The sequence below is a fragment of the Cuculus canorus genome, chromosome 5 (assembly GCF_017976375.1).
Source record: "Cuculus canorus isolate bCucCan1 chromosome 5, bCucCan1.pri, whole genome shotgun sequence".
Lineage (NCBI taxonomy): Eukaryota > Metazoa > Chordata > Aves > Cuculiformes > Cuculidae > Cuculus > Cuculus canorus.
In genome coordinates, this window is record NC_071405.1 from 4,584,854 (window position 1) to 4,609,320 (window position 24,467).

Below are 24,467 nucleotides of genomic sequence, written 5' to 3' on the forward strand. Positions count from 1 at the left end.
TCTGTGTTTAGCTATTCTTGGAGCAATATGTGATGCAAGATTTTTGCTATTTGTCAGGTAACTTGCAACCAGTGTGGTGACCCTGCTGACACAAAGACTTGCTGTTAATTTGAAAGCTTTACTGTGCCATCCAAATGATTGGGAATTGCGTTTTTTTTTTTCCAGGTACCTGCTGCATCTCAAGTCCAGGACCTGGAGAACCTGTGAGTCTGCTTTGTTTCTCAATCACTTGCTGATAATTGGCATACAGTGCTGGTGTTTATCTTGAATAGGAATGTGTGAATGGGTTTCAGTTTTATGGGCTTTGCTAAAAGAAGCTGTTAGTGCCTATGGACGTTCCCCAGCCAGCGCGTCTGCTGCCATGTTGCGTCCCTGAGCCGCAGCACTCCAACACTTTGTGAAAGCCAGTGGTTGCCCAGGGCTCTACAAACTAATGCGATTGTTGCTACTTCTTGTGTTTAGTGATAATTTCTCCTTCTGTTTAGCATCTTTAAAAAGGGTATGGATTTCAGTGCCTGTGGCTGAGTTGGTAAAAGCAACAAACAGATATGGTTTGCCATTTTCAGTCTGAGACGCAATAGCCAATTCTCCAGCTCCTGTTTTAGGGAGAAACGCTGCCAGGCTTTTGTCTGTTTTGATTCTGTTTTGTCTGGCTGCGCTAAGTCAGAGGAAAGTTGTGTGAGACTGTGCCAAAAAGAGTTCTGTGTTCATTGTAGCTCTTGTAATGGGCTGCCCTGCTGGCAGGGCACCTCTGTAGCCAGTACATGGTCCCTAAGGCATTGTCCCCTTTGGGAGACTGTCCCTGGCACCTTCCCAGCCAGTTGGCTTGCAGGTTTGCTCAGGCGATCAATGGCTCCTCTCCCACTTGTGTTCTGAATGCTGTGGAGATCAGCTGTTGATGTGTGGTTTGTCCAGATGGACATCTGTGACAAGTGGTGTCCCTCAAGAGTCTGTACCGGGACCATTGTTGTTTAGTATCTTCATCAGTGATAGACAGAGAGATTGAGTGCACCTTCAGTGACTTTGCAGATGACACCAAGCTGAGTGGTGCAGTTGCCCCACCGGAGGGATGGGGTGTTATCCAGAGGGACCTGGAGAAGTGGGCCTGTGAGAACCTCGTGAGATTCAACAAGGCCAAGTGCAGGGTCCTACAGCTGAGTCAGGGCAATCCACAGTTTCAGTACAGGCTGGGGGTGATGTGATTGGGAGCAGCCCCGAGGAAAAGGACTTGGAGGTGCTGATTGATGAGCAACTTATCATGACCTGTCAACGTGTACTCGCAGCCCAGAAGGCCAACCGTATCCTGGGCTGCATCCAAAGCAAAGCATCATGGCCAGCAGGGCGAGGGAAGGGATTCTGCTCCTCTGCTCTGCTCTTGTGAGACCTCATCTAGAATCTTGTGTCCAGTTCCGGAATCCTCAACATAGGAAGGAGATGGAACTGTTGGAACGGGTCCAGAGGAGGGCTGTAAGGATGATCTGAGGGCTGGAGCACCTCTGCTATGAGGACAGACTGAGAGAGTTGGGGTTATTCAGCCTGGAGAAGAGAATGCTCTGAGGAGGCCTTATAGCCACCTTCCAGTACCTGAAGGGGCTCCAGGAAAGCTGGGGAGGGTCCTTTTTCAAAGGCATGGAGTGGTATGACAAGGAGGAATGGCTTTAAATTGGAGAGGGGAAGATTTAGTTTAGCCATAAGGAGGAGATTCCTCACGATGAGAGTGGGGAGGCCCTGGCCCAGGTTGCCCAGAGCAGTGGTGGCAGCCCTGTCCCAGGAGGTGTTCAAGGCCAGGTTGGATGGGTCTTTGAGCAACCTGATCCTGTGGGGGTTGAGGTTAGATGATCTTTAAGGTCCCTTCCAACTCACACCATTCTATGATTCTGCATGAAATGCCTGGCTTGCTTCAAGCTGGTTCTTAGCAGATAAGTGTTTGTTGTCCATGCTGGTGCAGCCAGCGTGTATTTTTGTTAGTTTTCTTGCTTTAGAGCCCTAGTGCAATTATTTCTTCATGTGCATGCTCTCCATGTGGCTGGTTATATATGGCCAGCTAAGTTTACTTGTTTTCTGCCGCTGACAACGCTGCCAGCTAGTGTGTCTCCATTTTCATCATCAATTCTTACTTTAACCCTTTTTTCTTATTTTCTAAACAATCTCTGCAGGCTGAAAGCGGAAGAAGAACAAATGAAGACGTTGAAGGCTGTAGTGGAAGAAAAAGAAAGAGAAATTGCAAGCCAAGTAAAGCACTTGCAGGTACAGGTTTGATAGAAATGCTCTACAATGAGGAGTGTACGTATTGGCTGTGTGTGTGCATGCATACATGTGTATAAATTACCTCTTTCCTTTTATCAGGATGTGGAAAAGGAAAATGAATCTCTTAAAGTTCAAATTGAAGAATTAAAGCAGGAGAACTGCAAACAGGTACAGCTTTAACTGAGTGAAGTCAGAGGGGTTGGTGATGGCTTGTATGGATGCATGGAAAACCAGTAGTGTTATTGGTCATGCAAATCCAAGGGCAGCTTCAGAGTGGAGTTGCGCTAAGCCAGCTTCTCTGGCTGTTGCGTATCTGTTCTTTCTTCCTTTTATTGTGCGAGTTTGCAGCCTTGTGCTCTTTCTTACACCTGCTGTGTTCTTGTCTGGCTTTCCATCCCTGTTTTCACACGCTGTATCACAGCTGTGCTGCTTCTGGTTGAAGGAGACTGGACAAGACTCCCTGGAAGGGCAGGAGTGCAGCTTCTTAGTGCAAAACCGGGTTGACAAAGCAGAGCCTGCTCTCTGCATCGCTTCCTGCTGCTGATCTGCTCCTAATGAGTTTCTGATCTGTTTGTAGGCATCTCTGGCTGTCCAAAACGAGGAGCTTCTGCGAGTGTGAGTACTGGCTGAAGTTGAAGGCAATAGATAAGCGCTTCATTTCACTTACTGCTCGGGAAATTTCAACGATGAAATAAATGCCAAATGTACAATATCAGCTTGTAAGAAGTGGCCAGTAAATAAGTAATCATTAATGAAACTTGAACGTAGATATTCTGCTCACGCTAATAATGCTTGGCTGCAGTCCTCTGCAGGCAGTGCTTGCACTATGTTGTGCCCACAAAGTCAGCAAGCCATGATTGATTTAATTTTAAATGCATGCCAGCTCAGCTGTATGTCTGAAGAGTTAAATGTTGGTGTTTCAAACAAAAGTGACAGGCTTTTTTCTTGGAACTTCAGCTTAGTTGAAGGTTGTTCGTATTATAAAATAGTCTGGTGGAAATCTCTTCCCAGGGAAAATCTTGGGGGGGTAAAAGTGCATTATAATGTAGAGTTGAAAGATACTAAAGAACTGTGTGGTATTGAAAGCCATACCGGCTTATACTGAGCTACACAAATTGCCACTGTCATGCTTTTTTGGCTGGCTGAATTGTTTTTCTTTTAAATCACTTATTGTGGAGTAGGTGCTTGAAAGTGAATGCTCTTATCCAGCAGGCAGTGCCTGTTTTGTGGCATTGTACTAGCGTGGGCTGGCTGACTTATCCTTATCCTGTCATGCATTACCCTTCTGTGGCCTTGATAAACGCGTGGAGATGCCTGTTGAAGGCAAAGAGCTCTGCGTTGGGCTTTGCTCTGGCAGCTTGCAGTTCACAGAGCAGTAGGAAGCAAGCGGTGCTGCCAAGGCAGTGGGAGCAGCTTTTCAAAGAGTGTGTTGCTGGAAGAGAAGGCAAGTTAGCGTATGTGAAAAGGTGTCAGTATTTCACTTGAAGGGTCTTAAATGTCTCCTGACTTGTTTATGGTTCTCTTTGCTAATTCAGGGTTGCAGGGAAAGAGGAGGAAATCACCACTCTCCAAAACGAGCTCGCCTCTCAGAGAAATGCTGTTGAGCAACAGAGGAAAAAGAACAATGTAAGGAAATTCTTCCCCTGCCCCTCAAAAAAAAACCACCCAAATTCCCCCAAAACAACCAAAGCTGTGTGCACTGCACTCCTCAGTGCCTAAGGCATCGTGCTAAGAAAACGTTTGACCGTTGTCTGCTGTATTGTGTCCCCCTGGATGCTCCTCTCTACTCAAGAGTGACCGAGCTTATCTTACTTTACTGCTCCAAGTTTCATCAGCTCTTTGAATTGCTGAATAGAGGAGGAGGAAGCTTGCTGTGGGACACATCCCTTAGGAAGTTCTCAGGCTTGGTTACAGCCTTGTTATCCTACTCAGAAACACATCCTTTGCCAAGGGAAGAAGAGCGTGTTTGGAGCTGGAGGGTGGGAGCATGAAAGGTGCTGTACTCTGAGTTATGGGGGTTGTGCATGGACATGGGAGGTGATGTTACCTTCAGGGCTCTTGGATCGGACTCTTCCCGTTCCTGAGAGTGATTAAACCTGATTTTATGAAGGAGGGGAAGGACAGTTGGCCTTCCTTCACAGCAGCAGTTCATGGTGTAGTTTGTGAGTGGAAGTAAAGATTCTATCTTCCATCACAGAGCTGGGTAGTTCCCTGTAATACATTACCTGCGCAGGGCAAGAGAATAGCATCTCTCAAGTTTTATATGGAAGAGAGTTGTTAAAAACCCTCTCTCTCTTTGATAGCCTGTAAAACCCAGTGAATACCATGCAGTAAGTCTTACTGCTTAAAACTGGGATGATACAAGGAAGATACACAAGGGAAATGTTAAGAATGTATGCTTTTGAGCAAGTAGTGTTGCTTAAGAGCTGAAATAAAGTAGAAGTAAAGTGTCTGGGTGTTCTCAGAAGACAGATGAGCTCGAAAGATACAACATACGTGTACCTCTTTCCTAGGCAATTGAAAGGTCTGAGTGTGCTTCGTGCAGGCAGAAATCTGGTTAATGCTAAAGGCAGATTATACCTGTAGGTCCCAGCTTTCCACATTGTAATTTTGTCCAGTCTTGGTTTGATGTCCTGTGAAGCAGCCGTTAGGGTAACAGGCAAGTGGAAATGGTGAAAGTAAAACCAGTGTAGGTACAGACTGGGTTTTGGATGCCACTTTGCATGGTGAATTAAAGCAAAATAAAACACAGCATTTCAAAACCAGCCCTTTCCTAAGACAGGCTGCTCTGATGTTGATGTCCAGAAAAAAAAATCTAAGTCCTGAGCACCAAAATTACCTCCCCACAAGGCCCACCATCCTTCCTAAATAAGAGCTACGAGGTTCTTTTTATTAGAGCTCTCAGCCTCATTGAGCTCGCTCGTTGATGTCTTGTGGAGTACATGTTTGACGACCTCGCCAAGAAAGATGTAGGAGCGCAGCACGGCACGGTGGTGTTTCCATGTGGATCTGGGGTGTGCTGGCCACTGGTGACATTCCCAAACCTCCCAGGAAGGCTCTGGTGAGCAGCAAACCGATTTTCTTTTGGGCACAGTCCAAAGCGCTGCCTGGTTAATGCTGTAAACCAAGGCCCCGAGCTTTGAGTTTCCAAAATCAACCCTGGTGTGGTAGGTTTGGGCGAAGACCCAAGGATCTACGCAGCTAGATCTGGTTGCAAGATCAAGGGGCATAAATGTGCGCACCTCCATGTGTAGTGGGGTCTATGCTGAGTTCTGCAATACAACACGCCTAACACTCTGTTGTGCAATCTGTGGTTTTGGTGTCTGTGTTCCTCACTGAAAACTTCCTTCTTTCTTCTTACAAGTGCAGTCAAAGTGTGGGGTTGCTGTAGCGATAACGCTCTGCAGTAACACTTGGATCTGTTTTGGAGATGGGGGCAAGTTGGGCAGAAATTGACCTTTTGATCCCCGTTTCATTCAAACTCTTAGAACATCACACTTGTTTTTAACTAGTGTATGTCATCTTACCTGGCAAAATCATCTCGCAGTAACCAGCATTTAAATGCGAATGGTGGAATGTAATGCAAAACTATCTCTCTGAAGTAAAAGCGGCAACAGTTTGAATATTGGCTGAACTGAAATCATTCTTTCTAAAAATGATTAGGACCTTCGGAAGAAAAACTGGAAAGCAATGGAGGCATTGGCATCAACTGAAAAATTGCTGCAGGACAAAGTGAACAAGACTGCCAAGGTTGTAATATTAACTGCTAGAAACGATGCGTTTAAGCTAGAAGCAGATCTGCAGCTGTTTTTTTTTAAACGAAACAGAGGCATTTAACTTTTACTGCAATTTAAATATAGTCTGTTCTGAGTGATCATTCATACACTCTCACCTCTGCTTCTTCCTGTTGTCTTTAGGTTTCTTTTGTATATATATATTTTTTTAATCCTTAATTTGTGGGCATGCTGATTTTTTTTTTGATTTCTGTTTGCATAATTGTTAGAGCTGTTGTGAATTGGTTTTTTTTTGTTTTGTGGGGAGCTCTAGAATAAAAAAAACATGTTGGTGAGCAACCTGCTTTCATCTACTGGGCTTTTGCTGTGCTCCAATAATTTTATTGGACCCCTGAAGAACAAGGACTAAATTATTATTTAAAAACCTGGGAAGAATAACTCAGGAAAATGGTGTCACCACAGCTTTGAATTTCCTTCTTGGAAGTATATGGAGCTCGACAGGTCCCGTCGGAGCCAATGTTCAAAACGATTCGGAGCATGAATTGCTCTGAAAGGAGTTTGAATTTGCTATGAGCCTGAGTTGGTATTAATTGCCACTGTGCAGGCTTCAAAACCAAAATCAAAGTAGCTTTAAAAACCCAAGTCGGGTAGCTAGAAGCAGAAGAGCTCCAGTTTGGGATTGTGCATCTGTGTGTGTCGGAGACGTCTCCGTTCTCTTTGCTTGGCCCTGTGCTCGGAGAAGTTGTGTACCTGCTTTTGCTGTGTGCTAACGCTTGCCTGCTTTCTCTTGCAGTCGGAAGACTTCATCAAACAGCCATTTGCCCCTTCTCGGTGGTTCCTAAATTGCTGAGAACTAACCCACTTAGCACAGCTTCACAACCTAATGTCTCCTGTCTGTTTTTGTCTCTGAATCTCAACCTACTAATGCCACCGATCTCTTGCAGCAGAGGAACTCAGAGCAGCAAGGCGTAGTAACACTGAAGGAAAAGAAAAAAAACCCTGAAAAATAGATTTTTGCTGAAAACTGCCTTCTGTGTAGGGTTTCAGGTTTCCTGCATTTAAAATCATACCAGGAGCCTGAGCATCGTATGGCTAAATTAAAACGATCTGCCACAAGCACAGCAAGCAAATGTCCTGTGGCTGGTCTGCATTTAATGTTAATTAAACGGAACGATGGATCTGTGGGGCCCTTGACTCTGTGCATTTGTGTTTGCAGAGCAATGACAAAGAAAACCTGGAGATTGTCACACAGCTCTAATAATTATTTCCTACTGCATCCAAGCTAGAGGCTGTAAGGGTCTCCCTTTTGAGTGCTTAAAAGTAATATTTAGAAGATAAGTCTTACTTTCTTGGCCTGGTTCAAATGTGCATTAACACAAAATTTCCTTTTGACTTTAGTTTTTGATGTGGTGACGTTAATTAATGGTGATTTTTTTCCCCCACCTAAAATTGTTTAAAATAAATATGGAGTTAAATTGTTGATTGACCAGATTTCTTGGGTTTGAGATCACTCAGCTTGAGTGGCAGGATTGGTGTGATCTAGAGGTGCGGTTACAAAGCTCGGTGTAGTTTGTGTTGTGTTGTGATCAAGTGAACGATGGTGTAATTTCTGTACAAACAGGCTAGATTGCAGGAGAACTTAATGAAAATAGAAGCTTAAAAGCACGTATGAAAAGTGAAGGCCAAATTCTGAAGCAATTTACCAGCATTTTTAGAGTCTATAGAGCCTTTCACACTTAAAAAATGGCTTTCTGGGTTAAGTAAGTTACTGTAGGCGTAGAAGAGGCTATTGCCAGGTCCATGGAGCATGTTGCCTAATTTCACCTGAGCCTTTCTCTTGGTTTAGGAGAAGCAACAGCATTTGGAAGCTGCTGAGGTGGAGACACGTGAATTACTCCAGAAGTTGTTCCCTAAAGTCTCTCTTCCTTCTAACATGGTAAGAGAAGAGGCTCTTCCTACTCCGCTGCTTGGGGCTTGGGAGCTTGGGTCCTGCTGTGCGGGGCAGTCCGGAGCATTTCTCCACAGTCCCATCTGCCCCAAGGTTTTTGCTGTGGGATGTTGACCGTCTTCTGCTGGCAATGCTTGTTAGCAGCAAAGACACAAAGCTGCAGGTGGTTACTTCAAGAAAAGTGGTAAAACAAGTGTTTTTTTATCTTCTTTGTTTGTTTTATCACCCTTATATCTATTTTATCTGCCTGTGTTACCTTGTGTCTGACCGAGATAGTAAATTTTCAGGGGTAGATAAGGTCTGTTGCGTGTTTGCTCTTTGTCTGGCACGATGGGGATCCATCCTCCCCGGCTGCTGTTCTAATAGCAGCTGCCAGCACTTTCCAGAGGGGCTGTGCTGCCTCAAGGCTGATTAATACAATTTAGGAGGGTTTGTTTTATTCCCAAAGTTCCTTGGAAAACCATCAGTTTCCTCTGTTATATCTTTGGTGACTTTTGGTTGTTTGTAAGGGAAGTGCACTGGGTTCTTGTGGTTTACGGTGTGTGGATGATGTGAAGTGAGGCTGGAAAACTGGGCTCAGCGTTTCATTTATTACATCTGGGGAGTTTGAGTATTCATATTTGGAAGTATTCTCAAATGTATTAAAGTTAGTTTCCTGGTGAACCAGAAATGGTCCTTAAAAAGGCTATTTCTGTAAGGTTGCACACTTCCTGGCGAGGTTCCTAGAATTATGTGGCAAACATCTGCTTTCACTGCTTGAGGATTTTTGGAGAAGATTCCCTTAAGTCTTCAAATACTTCTTGTGGACTCCCAACACTTGTAGGAGACCTCTGTCACCCAGTTGTATTTCAGAACTTCCAAACCTCCTGTGAACTGTGCATCTCACAGCCTTGTGCTCGTGGATTGCTCCCTGCTGACTGTCGGCTCAGCTTGGCTGCGTGCGGTACTGCTGAAAAACTGCTGTCAGGCTGTTAGCTCCGGGGAATTAGGGAACTGAAACGCTGCTCCGTAAGCCTGTAGATGGGAGATAAATGTCCTGAAGATAGACTTATTGAGGTTATCCTCCACTCTAACCGTTTCCCAACAGAACCACAGCGAATGGATATGTGGGTTTGAAAAGATGGCAAAAGAATACTTGCGAGAGGCTTCGGGATCCGAAGACGTTAAGGTAGGCACGATCCGTGGCCAGCTTCATTCTGTGTGGCTCTAAAAATCTTGCAAATCATGCTCTAGATTGTGAAGTTCAGATTGGTGAACAGGTGACAGATAAGTGGTTTTGTGGATATTTGCATCTTTTAAATGAAATGAGTATTTGCGTCTCTGAGAAGTACCTTTTGGAGTTGTTCGTGAAATGCAAAGTCCCAACTATTTGGCAAGTAATCTGCTTGTTTTCAGGTAACTCGGTGCAGTAACTTGCGTAATGGTTGAGATTAAGTGTTGAGAGCTGTAGGTGAACATTGCTCTTGCTGTTGATGTCTTCGCATGAGTTGTAAAGACCTGCTAACGTGAATGGTACCAACGTGCTTGTTGAAATACAATTAAATAATAGAACTTAAATCCGTCAGCCGAGAAGTGACTCTTCTGATGCCTTTTCTCCTTTGCCAGGCCATGGAGCAGAAGTTGAAGGAGGCTGAGGAAATGCACATATTGCTGCAACTGGAGTGTGAGAAATACAAATCGGTTCTGGCGGAGACGGTAAGCAGGATGCCTGGTTGCCGCTGCCTTGTGATGTTGTGAGCTGCCTTTCTTCTGCTGTGAGCTTTCAAACTGCGCTCTCTTCTTAGGAGGGGATTTTACAAAGGTTACAGAGGAGTGTGGAAGAGGAAGAAAGCAAATGGAAGATAAAAGTTGAAGAATCACAGAAGGAACTTCAACAGGTATTTCTGAACATCTGCTTTTTGCAACAGCCAGGCAGTTTCTGCTTGAAGTTGCAGAGGGTGTAGGCGTAGGCAGCCCTGGCTTTCTGTTCCAATGCGTGTATGGCCAGTGGATGAAAAAGGTGAAGTCTGCAATCAGTCTAACGGGAATGATCCTTCCTTATAACAATAGGGGTTTTGGTGGAGGAATTGTTAGCGTTTTAGGTTTGTGTGGCTGTTGCCATTGCCATCTTTAGAGTAGCAAGAACTGATGAATGAGACAAGTCCGAGGTCTTTGACCGTTGTGGCAGGTCTGTGTCACAGTCATAGAATCATAAAATGGTTTCGGTCAGAAAGGACCTTAAAGGCCATCCAGTTCCAACCCCCTGCCATGGGCAGGGACACCTCCTGCTGGATCAGGTGCCTCAAAGCCCCATGCAACCTGGCCTTGAACACCTCCAGGGATGGGGCAGCCACCACTGCTCTGGGCAACCCATGCCAGTCCTTTGCAGGTGATGCAAGGGTCGGCCAAATAGCATGTAGTAATATTAATGCTGGTGGGATAGGAAGCCAAAGATTGAGGAATGTCCATGTGTCACTTGAATGTACCCAGGAATATACATGTTTTTGTGATCCTGACAACTCAGACACCTATTTCTGTTAAGCACCTGTTTTTTTTTTTTTCAAAGACTACACGTGAACAGATACAGAGTCTTTGTGCTAAAATTTAAGTATCGTAAAATTGTAACGATTTTTACTATCATGCTTAATCCATTATGGTCAACCAATTGTACTTGAAATTGCCTTCAAAGCTTTCCTTCTTAGGAAGGCTCTATTAGTAGCAAAAGTGGTAAGAAAAAGCCTTTTATGTTTCTTTCCTAATCTAGAGTTAAAGTAGGTCAAACTCTTTTTTTGAAAGAAATTATTTCTAAAGTACTTCTGCTTAATAAATTTGAGTGCCAGAGTGAGGCCTGGAGCAAAAGGATCGATAGATCATTTATAATCCTCTTGTTTGAGGGGGTTATAAAAGACTGTCGTGTCTTGAACTATAGATGTGCTACCATCTACTGCACTTACGCAGCCCCTAAAAGGGCTAAATACACTGGGTTTGGCTACGCGTAGCACATGGATGAAGGGTAGCAAAGGTATTTCCCTTACCATGACTTAACGGACATCTGGCTCAGTCCTTATATTCCAAATCTTTTGGGCATCTAGGCTCTAAATATGTCGGAGAACTTGTGTTGGGATATGGAAGGGAAGGTGTTCTAACAGAGACACACTGTATTACTTGAGTGAGCATCTGATTGTCTTCAGGCGCTGTGATTTAATACTTCAAATTTTTAAATCATAGAATCGTTTGGTTGGAAAAGAACGTAGAGATCGAGTCCAACCATCCCTGTCCACTGCATAGAATCATCGCGTGTATGTGAAGTTTGTCCAACCCAATTAAATGATGTCTTTATCTTTCTTGAAAACTGCAGATGCGTTCTTCAGTCGTTTCTTTGGAGCGAGAAGTAGAGAGGCTAAAGGAAGAAATCAAAGAAGTTGAAAACGTATGTTTCCTCTTTAAAGCTTCCTGTTAACTGAAACATGATTTAGGCTCATGCTGCAAGTCTGAACTTCCTAGGACACCTCCAAGCAGCGCATCCTGTGCTGCAGCTTAAACTGAATCTTTTGGCTGGTGTTTCTAAGAAACAAAAGCTGGGTGCTGGGTATTGACCTGTTTTTTATGTCTCTACTCACCCACAGGGTCTGTTTCCTCACGAGGCTGAGCAGTTTACTGCTTGGTGATGGTCTTGGGCTCGATTCTTTTGTCTTATCTGTTAGGAAAGGACCAGTTTAAATCTGTGCTGTGCATTCATTGGATTTGAAATATTCTGTCGTGGAATGTCTGATAGAAATTCATAGCTTATAATTAATCAAGAGAGCGATACTGCGTGAAAACATCAAAAACATCTGTTTTAACTCTGTTTTTCTGTTTCTAGCTTAAAAAAGAGAGAGAACATTTGGAAAGTGAACTAGAAAAGGCAGAAATAGAACGATCTACTTATGTTTCAGAAGTCAGAGAGGTAAACATTATTGACCAAACTGTTCTTGCTCTTTTTGTTTGGTTACTGGTTGGCTGGCAAACTAATCTAATGCTTAGCCTGTGTGGCTGAGGAGTTGATGTGCTTGTGACCTTAGGGTAGAGCAACACACTAATAACTGAGCAGAAGAAAAGTGCACATCCTAAGGAGACAAATCCTAAAACTCTAAAACTTCATTTCAGCTCAAAGATCTGTTGACTGAATTGCAGAAAAAACTTGATGATTCATATTCTGAAGCAGTAAGACAGAATGAAGAGTTAAATTTGGTAAGAAGCTTGTTCTCCGCTGGGCACAAATGAGGCTCCCAGCATACTTATGAAGCGGAGACTTATTTCAAATCCTGTCTGTTCTGCTAACCTCTCCAGCTTGATATTTTTGTCCATTGCAATCATTTATGTAGTCTGACTTTTACAATTTGTCTCTTTCTCTGCTCCTAACAATAGCATGCCTGGTTCTTAAGACTTTTTCCAAAGTCCGTAAGACTTTCATTCCCGAAACTTCTTGAGAATCAATGTTTTACAGCATAGACACCCCAGCAAATACAATGTCCTTGGAGCAATGAAAGTCATGCTCTCATTGAAGATTATTCTCTGGTTGGTTCCTCCCAAAGTTTTTGAGGATGCAGCTGTAGTATCTGTCTCTGACTCTGCGGAGCCTTTTCCATCCTCCTCTTGTATGTACAGAAATTGGCCCAAACCAATTAATTTGGAGCATCCAGCCATTCAGCAGCTGTGGCACCCTGATGTGGCTGAGTAGCTGTTCTGGTTTGGTGCGTGCACTGCGCCACAGTGCATTTGGCTTACAATGCTATCCAGCCGATAATCTTCCTGTACCGGATTTTCTCAAGGAGTTGGATTAACCAAGACCGGAACTATAGACCCCAAAATGCATGTTTGTCCAGTTTGAGTCCTTTCATTTCCCGTTTGTTTGAGTGATGTGGTTTCTTAAGGCTGCAGGAGCAGTCAGATCCTTCCTCTGCTTGTCTTTGAATGGCGCTTTCTTGCTCTTGAGCTAGAATCGGGGAAGGTTGTCTCCGTCACCGTGTCTTTGGATTTTAGAGTAGATGGTGGAACAACTTGTAACTGCAGGCTGCTGGTCTCACAGGGGCACTGCCAGTAATGTGCGGGGTTAAAATAGTTGATTTAAAAACCCCACCACCACAACAGTCTGCTCAAGTTAATGATGTGCTTGGCGAGTCTAGTACGGCATCGGTTAGCATCCTGCCTCAGAAACCAAAGCTTCTCATTTTGAAAGCAAGGGAAATGGGAATTGAATACATATCTTTCAGTTAATCAGTAAACACCGTCTCCTTGAACGAAAAGGGCAACGATCTGTTATTAAAAGCTGTGCTGTCTGCTAGGGCAGCTCAACTCTGTGCTGGTAGGAGCGTGAGGAGGTGTTAAATAAGCACCTTCATGCAAATGGCTCAGGAATGCTATCCAGTGTATATGCGTGGTTTTTGCAGCAGGCAAGAGGCTGAAGAATAGAAATAGATGGGATTTCAAAATGTGTTTTCCACTAATCTATAAGGTGAGCGAGGAGAGGTTGAAGCTGTAGAGGAGCTCAACAGTGCTTCTCCAAAATGTAGAAAAACAGCGTCTGCCAGTCCAGGTGCTCCAGAGGGGGGAAACCTTCCAAGGGTGAGACAAACACAACGCGTGGGTTTGGAATCAATGAGAATCCAGGGCTCTGAGTAGCCTATTGTTCGCTTCTTTAATCCCCTGCCGGCTCCCAAGGAGATTGACAGCAGGAATAGTGAACATTTTCTACAGTGCTCTTCAGAGGCACAAATCCACCAAAATTGGCACTCGAGCTTCTTGTTAGTTCTCATGTTTGCAGCTCAAGCCTCGAGTGCTGTGGCTGCTTCTGTGTGCTGTGTTGGAGAGCAATTGAAATGTTCTTTAAGAAATGTTTATACCCTCTGGAACGCTGCAGTTTAAGGGCAGCTGGTATGAAGTATTCATCCCTCTTGACTGAAATAGTTTCAGTTTTTTTAGATTAAATCTAAACACAATCGACAGCTTAATACACCCCTGACAGTGACTCATGCCTTGATGTGACATTAACAGACTGGTTAAGTCAATGTAGTTGTAGTAAGTGGTGCTTTATTAAGATAACAAGTTGAGCTTTTTAGTTTATTCAGCAGTAAAGTGACTGTTTAGCCCGAATTAAGATGACAATCTACATTTTTTGCATGTTTGCTGCAAATTAAGGTGAAATCTGGGCTGATTTTTGATAAAAGCAGTGGAGAACCGCTTTTAGGTCAGGATTGCTAATATTCCTACTGGCAATGTAGTTTAAAAGTTGAATCCACTTGTACTGAAGCTGATGCCAGCCATGTCTTTTCTTCTGTAGTTTCCATTCTCTGCGTTTATCTATACAGATGGAATCTCTCTTCCTTGACTGTCCTTGTAAACCACATCATACCTGTTTGACTAATCCAGTGTCTGCAGTAATCGTTAGTGATCTTGCTCCCTTTGCAGTGTGCACTGGGTTACTCTGTGGGACAGGCAGGTGATATCTCTGTGCAAGAGGGAAACTGATTTTCTCTGTTACTATTTTGCAGCTGAAAACACAGCTAAATGAAACACTATCAAAACTCAAAGTTGATCAGAATGAGAGGCAGAAGGTAGCCGGTGACTTGCCTAAGGTAAGCAGAGACCCTTAACAGCTGCAGATTTAAGCGTCTGAAACCTTCAAGATCTGTACATTTATAGTGCTGGAAAATGCGGTGATTGGAGCGGCTTGTGAGCTGTCTGCCTGGTGGGGTGTTCTGCTCCACTCACTGGTTCCAGAAGTGACTGGGATTGTGGGTTTAAGAGCTCACGCAAGGCACCTGCATGTCTGTTGAAGTGATAAAAACACAACGAACAGCTCTGTTTAATGATCAGTCTTGAAAGATTCTCTTGTTCATGATAATTTTGTGCCAATGGGAACGAGTGATTTGTGTCTGACAAGTAATTCTTTGTTTAAAGAACTTCAGCCTAACCAAAAGCCCATCCCACAGCCGTACACCCACACCATAGCCTGCAGCTTTTAAATCCAGTCTCCAACGGCAGTGGTTACAGGTTGGATTACAAGCCATCTGCCCGTTTACACGTGGTTACAAATCTGCTGTAACCCAGGAGACTGCAAATCTTTAAAGTTGTCTCATCAGTTTGCACAGAGCTAAGCAGGTGGGTTTACCTCTGCTCTTCCTCAATGGCTGCTTTCGACGGATGAATTGGAGTGGGAAATCTTGAAGCAGGAAAGGTCTCGGTGCTATCTGTCACCCCAGAAATGAACCTCTCGTGGGAGTATTGATAAATGGAGACAAGAATAGCCTGCGGAGTGGCTGAGCTCTGGCTGCAGACTGCGTAACACCTTGCTCCTTCTGCAGGAGATGAATAGGAAACTGGACTGTGTTCTTGCAGGACTGGAGTGAGGAGAGGTGTTGGTGAGCAGGTCCTGTCCTGGCACAGAGTCATGGAATGGCCTGGTTTGGAAGGGATGTTAAAGATCATCCAGTTCTAACCCCCTCCCATGGGCAGGGACACCTCTCACTGGATCAGTTTGCTCAGAGCCCCATCCAACCCATCCTTGAACACCTCCAGGGATGGGGCAGCCACCACTTCTCTGGGCAACCGGTGCCAGGACCTCTCCAGCCTCATTGTGAAGAATTTCTTCCTAAAGTCTCATCTAAATCTTCCCCCTTCCAATTTAAAGCATGGGGACAGAAGGTCACAAAAGTATTGCCAGGAGGTGAGAAGGTAAAGGAGACCTGCTGAATAAGGCACTTATAACAGACTGCTGAGGACAGTGATGTTGAATGTTGACATATGAAGTGAGCTGTGCTAATGGCCATGGTTCGTGGTGTAATTTATATAAATGCAGGTGTATGATTAGGCTTTTGAAGACCTGCCTGCGCTGTTACTCTTGCACAAAAAATTCCCTGCACAATTTTTACCTAATAACTTGACGTGAGATTATTAAAGCTTCCCTGTAGAATTGCTTTCAGACGCAGGCAGGCTGACATGCAACACGCTGATTGTAAGGAGACATGTCAGTCTTGGCAAACGTGTCGGTCCCCTGAGCGAAGCTGGCATAAAACAGCTTTTCTCCTCAATAGTGATTTCCCATGTCTTTATCGCTCTTGAAGAGCTGCAGATTTGCTTCTCAGCCTTTGCTAATCATTGTCTCCCCTGTTTTGTTTTTTTTTTTTTTTTTGATCCCCTACAGGCCCAAGAATCTTTGGTGTCTCTTGAGAGGGAAATCGGAAAGGTTGTCGGGGATGCCAATGTTATTGAAAACAGCGATGTTTGCACAGAGTCGGTGAGTATTGCTTTGGAGCCCATGCAAATCTCATGCCAAGTGTGAACTTTGGGATGTAAGGTTCAGCAAAGGAACAGGACATGTTCTGCGGACGGAAAATTAAGGCTTGATGAAGCTTCCTGTCCTACAGCTTGTCAGGGTGAAGTCCTAGAGCTGTATCCCAAGGATACTGATGTTGTTCTAAGCATTGATCTGGATTGTGACTACTTCCCTATCAATGTGGGAAATATGTAAGGAGGAAGCTCAAATGTGTAAGGAGGAAGGGGAGAGGTTCTGGACATGAGATCAGGGCTTCCAGACGGTTGTTGGGTTGGCTTGGGCAAAACTGGGAAGAGTCTGGGGAAGTTCCCCAGACTTTTGCTTGTGAAGGAGGCTAAAAATAAATCTGCTGATTCCTAAATGAGCTTAAAATATTAACTGCTGGGTTGGCACCTCTGGCATTGGTAATGCTGAAGAAAGAAGGCAGTCGTGCATGCTCTGTAACACCGAGGCAGACGGTGGCTCTTGCCAGGCTCTTGTCCCTTCTGGTCCTTTGCAGCTGTGGGCAAGAGCCTATTCTCAGCCACTGGTAGGTGCCCAAACTCAGCTTCAGCTCTTCTTGTGGGGACCTTCAAGTGGTTCGGCAGCAAAACCTTACTTGCCTGAGCTTTAGTAAGCAGCAGACTTCACCGCTGCCTTGTCCTGCAGGTGGGCAAATCTCCAGATGGGATATTTATATCCACCAGTAATGGCATTGCACATGCAGGATCTGGAATTGGGTGGACTCTGTCTGAGCTGCGTGTTTTCACGCTTGCGGGTGACTTGCCTGAGCCTGGGGGTTACTGTTTGCATGGGTGATTGCTGAACTGCTTGTGTAGCTGGTGTGTAGAGTCCTGGCCCTGGAAACACACCATTGGTATGAGTGGTTGAGTTGTGGCTTTGTAGCTGGGCTTCTCCATCTCTTGGAAAGGAGAACTTTCACACCAGCTTCAAAATAGCTTCAAAACAGCTTTCCAGAAGGCAGTTGGGAAGGGGAAAGCTAAAGCAGATGCCCTCCCAGCATGTTTTACGCTGCTAAGTGGTGTCAGTGGAACTCATTACCTATTTCCTTCTGCTGGATAGAGTGGAAGGAAACGGTGTTTGAGGGGGAGAGGAGCACTTGCTGATAGGACATAATTTATATCGACTCCTTTTAGCTGCTGAAAGTAAGTAGCTTCATCAGCTGTGAGAGGAAGCTGTGAGTCCTCTAAGGAGTACTGTGGAAAACCCTTTGCCTCTGTAGTCATTAGCAGAAATTAAATGGCTTTTCCAAAGTGATCAGTCATGGATGCTGATCGACCCTTGCATTGCGGCATCGCTGTGTCCAAGTCAGGGATGCAGCGGGGCCTGTAAGGCCACAGATGTCCCAACTCTGTGAGCTGGGTTTCCTGGGAGGGATGGCAGGTCTGCCAAGCCTTCTCCTGTATTGCCAGCAGGAAATAAGGTGGTGATGGTGACAATCCAGATGCTCTGTGTCCCTGTTTGCAACAAGAAAAGCCCTCCTCAAACCAGTGCTGAACTGCTTGCTATCTGCTGTGCCTTTGTGGCTTATCAGTTGGTATATCAGGACAGTGATGCCATCATTGGCCTTGAACACCTCAATGGAGGGAGAAGCCAACACTTCTCTGGGCAGCCTGGGCCACTGCCTCACCCTCATTGTGAAGAATTTCTTCCTTATGTCTAGTCTAAATCTTCTCCTTCCTGTTTAAAGCCATTCCCCCTCATCCTGTCACTCCAGGCCCCTGTAAAAAGCCCCTCCCCAGCTTTCCTGTAGCCCTTTCAGATACTGGAGGGCTGATCTAAGGTCTTCTCAGAGCCTTCTCCAGGCTGAACAACCTCAACTCTCTAAGCCTGTCCTTGTACGGGAGGTGCTCCAGCCCTCGGATCATCTCCATGGCCTCCTCTGGACCTGTTCCAACAGTTCCATCTCCTTTGTATGTTGGGGATTCCAGAACTGGACACAGGACTCCAGGTGGGGTCTCCCACGAGCAGAGTCGAGGGGCAGAATCCCCTCCCTCGCCCTGCTGGCCACGCTGCTTTGGATGCAGCCCAGGATAGGGTCATCGTGTGGCTGGTGTCTCTGGCCAGCCTTCGTGAGCTGAGGGTCACTGGATGTGCCCTGTGCTGGTCTCAGAGTGCTGGTTTGATTTCATTCCTTTAGCCTGAATTTCTGTAACCTGTCTGGCTCTTCCGTTGCTCGGTTGTAGCTGCGTGGGCACATTGTTGAACCCTAGATAGGCTTCCTCCAGAATATCCATGGCTTTAGTCTAAAGAGGCATGTGGAAAAACAATCCTAATAAATGTGTAATTAAGCCTTCATTAGTGAAAATGTTAATTGTCTAAACAGTACTTTTGACAGGTAGCCATTGGCAGAGGCTGGAATTAGAACATTTTCTTTATCTTATTCCCCAAGCTCTCTTTGCTGCTTTTTCTCCTTTTTTTTTTTTTTTTTGAGGAAAAAAAGCAGCTGTCTCCCCGGAAGCCCTAAATCCCAGCTTAAAATAGCTCTCAGATTAAAAAAGCAAGTCTTCCAGCCACTTCCACCTAGCAACAGTCTCTCTCTTTCTTAAGGACCTGAAAACACATGCTCGAAAATGAGCATATTTGTTCCTTCTGGATACTGGAACCAACCCACAAAATTGAGAAATGATGCTTGCGTAAAGCCTCAAACACATTCTGTGTGTTTGTTTTAGACTCCTTTTCTTTCTGTTTAAAAATAGACCATTTGGTTTTCCTAATCAGCTTCTCTGTCACTTAAGGGACTGGATGATGACTAAAGGGTGCCTTTTAGTGCGCTTTAAGGGAGGCATTTATATTCAGCAACTTGCTTAGGCAGTAAAGTTATTTTGAGGCTTATAGGAAATCTAATGTGCTTTCCCCCCCCAAATCTGAGTGTCAAATGCTCCATCACTGAAAACTGGAAATGCTGTAAAGCGTGGTGGAGAAGAATCTGTTGGTTCAGTGCTTGTTTTAACCACTCAGTCTGTGGTCTCAGGAGATCTTTGCTCCCATCCTCTTCCTCTCTTCATCTCGGTATCCCAGGGATATGCTCTCCTTGTTGTCATGTCCTGAAACCACGAGCTGCACGCTCGTGTCTGGCCCTTCTTTCAACCTACACAGCTGAAAGAAGGTGGTTTGTTTATCTGTGTGATGATCTGGAGGCCACCAAGGTCACTCTCAGGGTGAAAATCAAAAGCAAAATTTATTCTGGCTTCAGCCAAAATAAACAGACCAAAATACCTGGGTGCAGAGCTGAGATATGGGGGTGCAGCTTCTCAAAGTTGAAGGAAACAGATTTTGATCTTTTCAGATTGTAGTCTGATCCCTGAATGCAGCACAGGTCACTTGGATCTGATCCGACATACACTGATACCAGTCAAGAAAACACTTTATAGTAAATAAAGGAGAGGGAGAATGGGGGGGAAGAGAGAGAGAAGGAAAAAAGAGTCACCACATCAGTGGGCATCCGCAGTTCCTTGGGAATACACAGTCGCTGCAGGAGCAGGTGCATCCAGGCTGGTCCTATTGAAGTGATGGGTGCATGTGCCATGTGGCCTCTTGTGAGTTGTTTTATAAGTTCAGTTTGTGTCCCATCAGCACGTGGGAAGTTCTTACCACTGCTGCGTTTCCTCCCTTGTAGCAGCTGGCTCAGAACCATGAGCTCAGCCAGTTCCCATCGAACCCAACACCTCAGATGAGGCCCTCAAATAATACAAATGTTTAAGAAGGACAAAATGAGCAAAGTCTGCTTTTACACTTGGGGAGCGGGTGGATGAAGTGCTGAGGGACATGGTTTAGGGAGTGTTAGGAATGGTTGGACTCGATGATCCAGTGGGTCCTTTCCAACCTGGTGATTCTATGAGTCTATGATTGTGTTGAGCCTAAATCCGTCGAAGGCTGGTTAGGATTAGCCCCAAGAGGGTTAGGGATGTGTCTGTAATTGATGAGTAAATACTGCCAGCGATTAGTGAAGCGGGAAACAGAAGGGGGAGGAAGGGAATAAGGGGAGGCCAGAGCTCTTCCCAGACATGAGGGCCGAGAGTGAATTGAAAGGCTCCTTCATTGCTTCTGCTTGTGATGGTTTCTGTGCTAATGCACTTTAATACCTAACACTATTGGTCAGCGCTGTAGTTCATTCATTTGCTGGGTTGCTAATTGCATTTGCCTTTCCACTTTCTTCAGTCTGTGAGATCGGTACGCGAATTCTCAATCTTGACAGACTTGATTTTCTACTTCGATAAAAGTAAAAAAAATTTGGGCTGCCCTACAGATTTCCAATGATATATTTTTTTTTACAGTCGAAAAATGTTTACCAGTTGCACTTAAGAGCTTTGCAATATATTGCTTTGTTCTCTTGCCTGAGCCCAGTCGTTTCTGTAATGGTGCAGGTGGTTGAGTTTGATTTACTGCCTGCTCTGTGTTACAGCGAGTCTAGCGGCGTTTCCAGCCAAATGGGAGCTGGGAAAGTGGCCCTGTCTGAACTCGCTCTAATTTCCCTGAAACTCTAGGGAGAGATTTGCAACAGCGTTATGCGTTGGTCTCGTTCTGTTAGGGAAACCACATTCAGTTGGCGCAGAGCTGGCTGATGCCGAGCACTCGCGAACACCCCTGAGCTCCTGTTGAGAATTGGATACTTCTGTATCGCTGGCACCAAGGCAGATTTGCTTATTTTTAGCTGTTAAAATTGCAAAGGGAAAGCTTCCCTAGAGGTTATCTGCATGTCAGCCTTACAAACTGAATAAGGAGTAGTAGTGTGTGTTTTGAATGTGAAGTTTGTTGCACGTCTCTGGAGGAGCTAATCGATAAAGGTAGTAAACCAGGGATTGTATCACTGCTAGCTCAGCAAGACTGACTTTGGGGAGAAGGGCAGGCAAGATGGGAAGAGTACATTTCGAGTTGTGACACTTCCCTACTAATAAACTTGAACTCATGAAAAAAAGCACGTTTTTTGTTTAAAAAAGCACGCTCAGCATTTTCATTTTGGTGCAGGAATCCAGTTTTCTTAGCTCTTGGTATTGTTCTTATTTCTGTTTCTCCATGGTGACTGGTGCTTTGTGAAGTCCTCATCCAAGTCCAGGTGTTACTGGCAAGCAGGGATTTCCCAGGGCTTGGAGCAGAAGGTGAACCCACGGGACAGCTGGTGGGCTGCAGCCCATGTCCCAACCACGGACAGGAGCACTGGTGGGTGGGGAACAGTCTGTATCTCCAGCCAGCTGTTTCAGATGGTTTCACAGCTGGAGCTGTCTCATGTTTGGGTATTACATACTGCTGAGGGCACCATCCCACAAAATCAACGTACAGAGTCCTTGGTGGTCCAGCAGCCTTGTTGTTAGAGCTGTGGGGTCAAGAGTCATCCTTTCCGCTGGGCTCAGTGTCCTTAGCGGCCTGCGGTATAAACCGTGCGCTCTCATCTGCGTGGGTTTTCAGCCAGGCTTGTGGGGCTGTGGGCTGATAACTTCTGTGGCCGAATCAGCTGTGGTTATGAGCACATTCTATGAGTAATCAGTGAGGACGTGAGCTCCTAGGCGAGGACTGGTGGGATCCAGAGGTCAGGGATGCTCTCGCCGGCGTTTGGTATGTACAGGTAATTCCCTGGAAGTGGCTTCTTGACTTTGAACCATGTTCTCTTTAAATGTGACCGTAACCCTCTGACTTACAAGAATTGTTCCCATCTGTGCAAGGAATTGTAATTTTATACGGCGGATCTAATTCTGAGCTTTCTTGGTAATTAGATTGTAAATGAGCTTTTAATGATTTTTTTTTTTCCCCTTCTTCTAGGAATTGACTGATAAAAGACTAAATGTGGCGGTGAGTCTTAACCAGGATGTAGGTCATCTCAAGAAGCTGCTTGTGTCAGTAAGCCAAATGCTGTCAAAGGGACAAGAACACTACCAGTTAGTAGGTAGGTGTGACTGTTGGCCATCTAGTTGAACGGGTGGCTCTTGGGAAGGATGCTGGTCTGTGATGGTGGAACCCTGTTCAGTTTTAGTCCGGTGTCAAAAGCTGAGTCTGTCTATGTGGAATTCACTAAAAGCTTCTAATAGGCATCCGATTTGTCTCTCTTTGGATCCATAGCTCAGTTAGCTGGGACTAATCTCACATCTTCAGATCTCTCTTTAGGCTCATAACACTTTGTCCTTCCCTTCTGCTACTTCCCACAGGTTTCCAAAAGCTTTGTTCTCTCAGTGCCTGTGCCTTTTTTCCATGTCCACTTCCATGCTCTCATTGCTTTGGGAAGGTGGATATCAAGTAACCCATTGGGCTTTCAGGCTTGCTGTGGTCACAGGGATATAAGCATACGAAGCGTCAGTCTGGCATGAACTCTTTGTCCAATTATGGACAGATGAACAAAGCTTTTATTTTAATGTACAGTGAACTTGGAAACTTGGGCCTTTGTGGTTGATTGCTTCATGCTGGAAAACTTCTTAAATGACCCAAAGTTAGCTAAGACTTGGAAAAACTAGAGACACTAAATTTAGTGAGGAAGCTGATGCGGCTTGTGAGCCTCTGCTAGACGTCCTGTGAGCTGGGTCTGAAGGAGAGTTGTGAACAGTGGGGTTTGGGACACAGCAAAGCCTTGATATTGAATGAGCTGCTACAAGAAGTGTCACAATTCCCTCTCTTCTACTGAGGATGAGGATGTGTATTTTTTTTCATTGAATCAGAATGGTTTGGGTTGGAAGGGACCTTAAAGCCCATCCAGTTCCACCCCCTGCCATGGGCAGGGACACCTCCCACTGGATCAGGTGCCTCCAAGCCCCATCCAACCTGGCCTTGAACACCTCCAGGGATGGGGCAGCCACCACTGCTCTGGGTAATGTGGGCCAGGGCCTCCCCACCATCACAGGAAAACATTTCTTCCCAAGATCTCATCTCAATCTTCCCTCTTTGAGCTGATGTTTTCCTAATGTAGGTATTTTTTCTGCTCTTGCCTCAGTGCGGGCAGCAGAGCTGGTGTGAAGGGCTGGTAGCAGGGTGTTGATGGTGGGGTGCACCCACTCTCCTAGGGTGGGCTTGGTGCTCATGGGAGAAGGGTGTTGGCTGTGCCTCAGCCTCTGCTCTTGCTCAGCCTCTGCTCTTGCTCAGCCTCTGCTCTTGCTGAGCCTCTTCCAGCCCAGCCCATTTCTCTGGGCTTCGTCGCAGGCTGATGCTAACAAAGTGGCTGGCGAGGCGTGGGGTTGCTTGAACGCTGATCTTCAGGAACTGCTCGACTGACGTGGCGTTTTGTGTTTCTCTTGCAGAATGAAGTCACGGGGGAATCGTTAATTTGAGGATAGCAGAAGGCATTGTATTATATTTTGCCAAATTAAAGCCTTATTTATGTTTTCACCCTTTCTACTTTGTCAGAAACACTGAACAGAGTTTTGTCTTTTCTAATCCTTGTTAGACTACTGATTTAAAGAAAAAAAACCCGACTCTGTAGACACCTCCAGAGTTTAGTTTTATAATAAAAACAAACCTGTTTGGATAATTAGACCTTTACATTCCTGGAGAGACAGTAAACACATAACCTTTTGTCTTATTTTGTTCAGTAAAACTTGTTCAGAAAACTCCAAGGTGGTAAAGTCACTGATGGGCTATAACATTTTAATACCGATGTTGTACACTGTTTTACTTAATTACATTTTTGGGATTAGCTGCCTCTGACTTCAACCTCAAGTAAACACTCCTTTTTTTTTTTTTTTTTTTTTTTTGTTGCTAATGTAATCAGTTTTTGTTATGGTGTCAGCAAATAAAGAGATGCTATTATTCAAGGTGTTCTTGCTCTTGTCTTTTAACTGAATACGGATGACTTGGGTGAGGTTTCCAACTCTCCCCTCCCCAAAATGAGCATTGAGCTGCACTCAGTGTTCTTAATTTTAGGCAGAGAGGAGGTACAAGCTTGAGCAGAGGCAAACAGAGGTACTTACAAGCTTCAGAGCTATTCTTCCACTTAAAGAATAGTGTAGAATCATGGGGTGGTTTGAGTCGTAAGGGAAGTTAAAGCCCATCCAGTTCCAACCCCCTCCCACTGAATCAGGTTGTTCCAAGCCCCATCCAACCTGGCCTTGAACCCCTCCAGGGATGGGGCAGCCACCACTTCTCTGGGCAACCTGGGCCAGGGCCTCACCACTCTCACAGGAAAACGTTTCTTTCTAAGATTTCATCTCAATCTCAGCTCTTTCAGCTTAAAACCATTCCCCCTCATCCTAGCCCGTGCCCTCCCTGATCCAGAGCCCCTCCCCAGCTTTCCTGGAGCCCCTTTCCGTACTGGAAGCTGCTCTAA

The 24,467-nt window shown here is 45.1% G+C and overlaps 1 protein-coding gene across 13 annotated transcripts in view; it reads left to right on the top strand.

Annotated features, from left to right (window-relative positions):
• KTN1 (kinectin 1) overlaps positions 1 to 23,865 on the top strand; it is a 91,272-nt gene extending 67,407 nt beyond the window's left edge. For 7 of the 13 annotated variants that reach the window (XM_054067739.1, XM_054067745.1, XM_054067744.1 and 4 more), the window contains 17 exons: positions 166 to 203; positions 2,157 to 2,247; positions 2,347 to 2,415; positions 2,825 to 2,862; positions 3,783 to 3,873; positions 5,911 to 5,997; positions 7,828 to 7,917; positions 9,017 to 9,097; positions 9,535 to 9,624; positions 9,714 to 9,806; positions 11,267 to 11,338; positions 11,771 to 11,854; positions 12,055 to 12,138; positions 14,439 to 14,522; positions 16,091 to 16,183; positions 21,980 to 22,103; positions 23,443 to 23,865. In XM_054067739.1, coding sequence (XP_053923714.1) covers positions 166 to 203; positions 2,157 to 2,247; positions 2,347 to 2,415; positions 2,825 to 2,862; positions 3,783 to 3,873; positions 5,911 to 5,997; positions 7,828 to 7,917; positions 9,017 to 9,097; positions 9,535 to 9,624; positions 9,714 to 9,806; positions 11,267 to 11,338; positions 11,771 to 11,854; positions 12,055 to 12,138; positions 14,439 to 14,522; positions 16,091 to 16,183; positions 21,980 to 22,103; positions 23,443 to 23,447 — 1,314 coding nt within the window. In that variant the 3' untranslated portion in view covers positions 23,448 to 23,865. The remainder of the gene's footprint in view (positions 1 to 165; positions 204 to 2,156; positions 2,248 to 2,346; positions 2,416 to 2,824; positions 2,863 to 3,782; positions 3,874 to 5,910; positions 5,998 to 7,827; positions 7,918 to 9,016; positions 9,098 to 9,534; positions 9,625 to 9,713; positions 9,807 to 11,266; positions 11,339 to 11,770; positions 11,855 to 12,054; positions 12,139 to 14,438; positions 14,523 to 16,090; positions 16,184 to 21,979; positions 22,104 to 23,442) is intronic. The other 6 variants (XM_054067746.1, XM_054067750.1, XM_054067747.1 and 3 more) reach the window with 3 other exon arrangements.
• Positions 23,866 to 24,467: the final 602 nt, after the last annotated feature.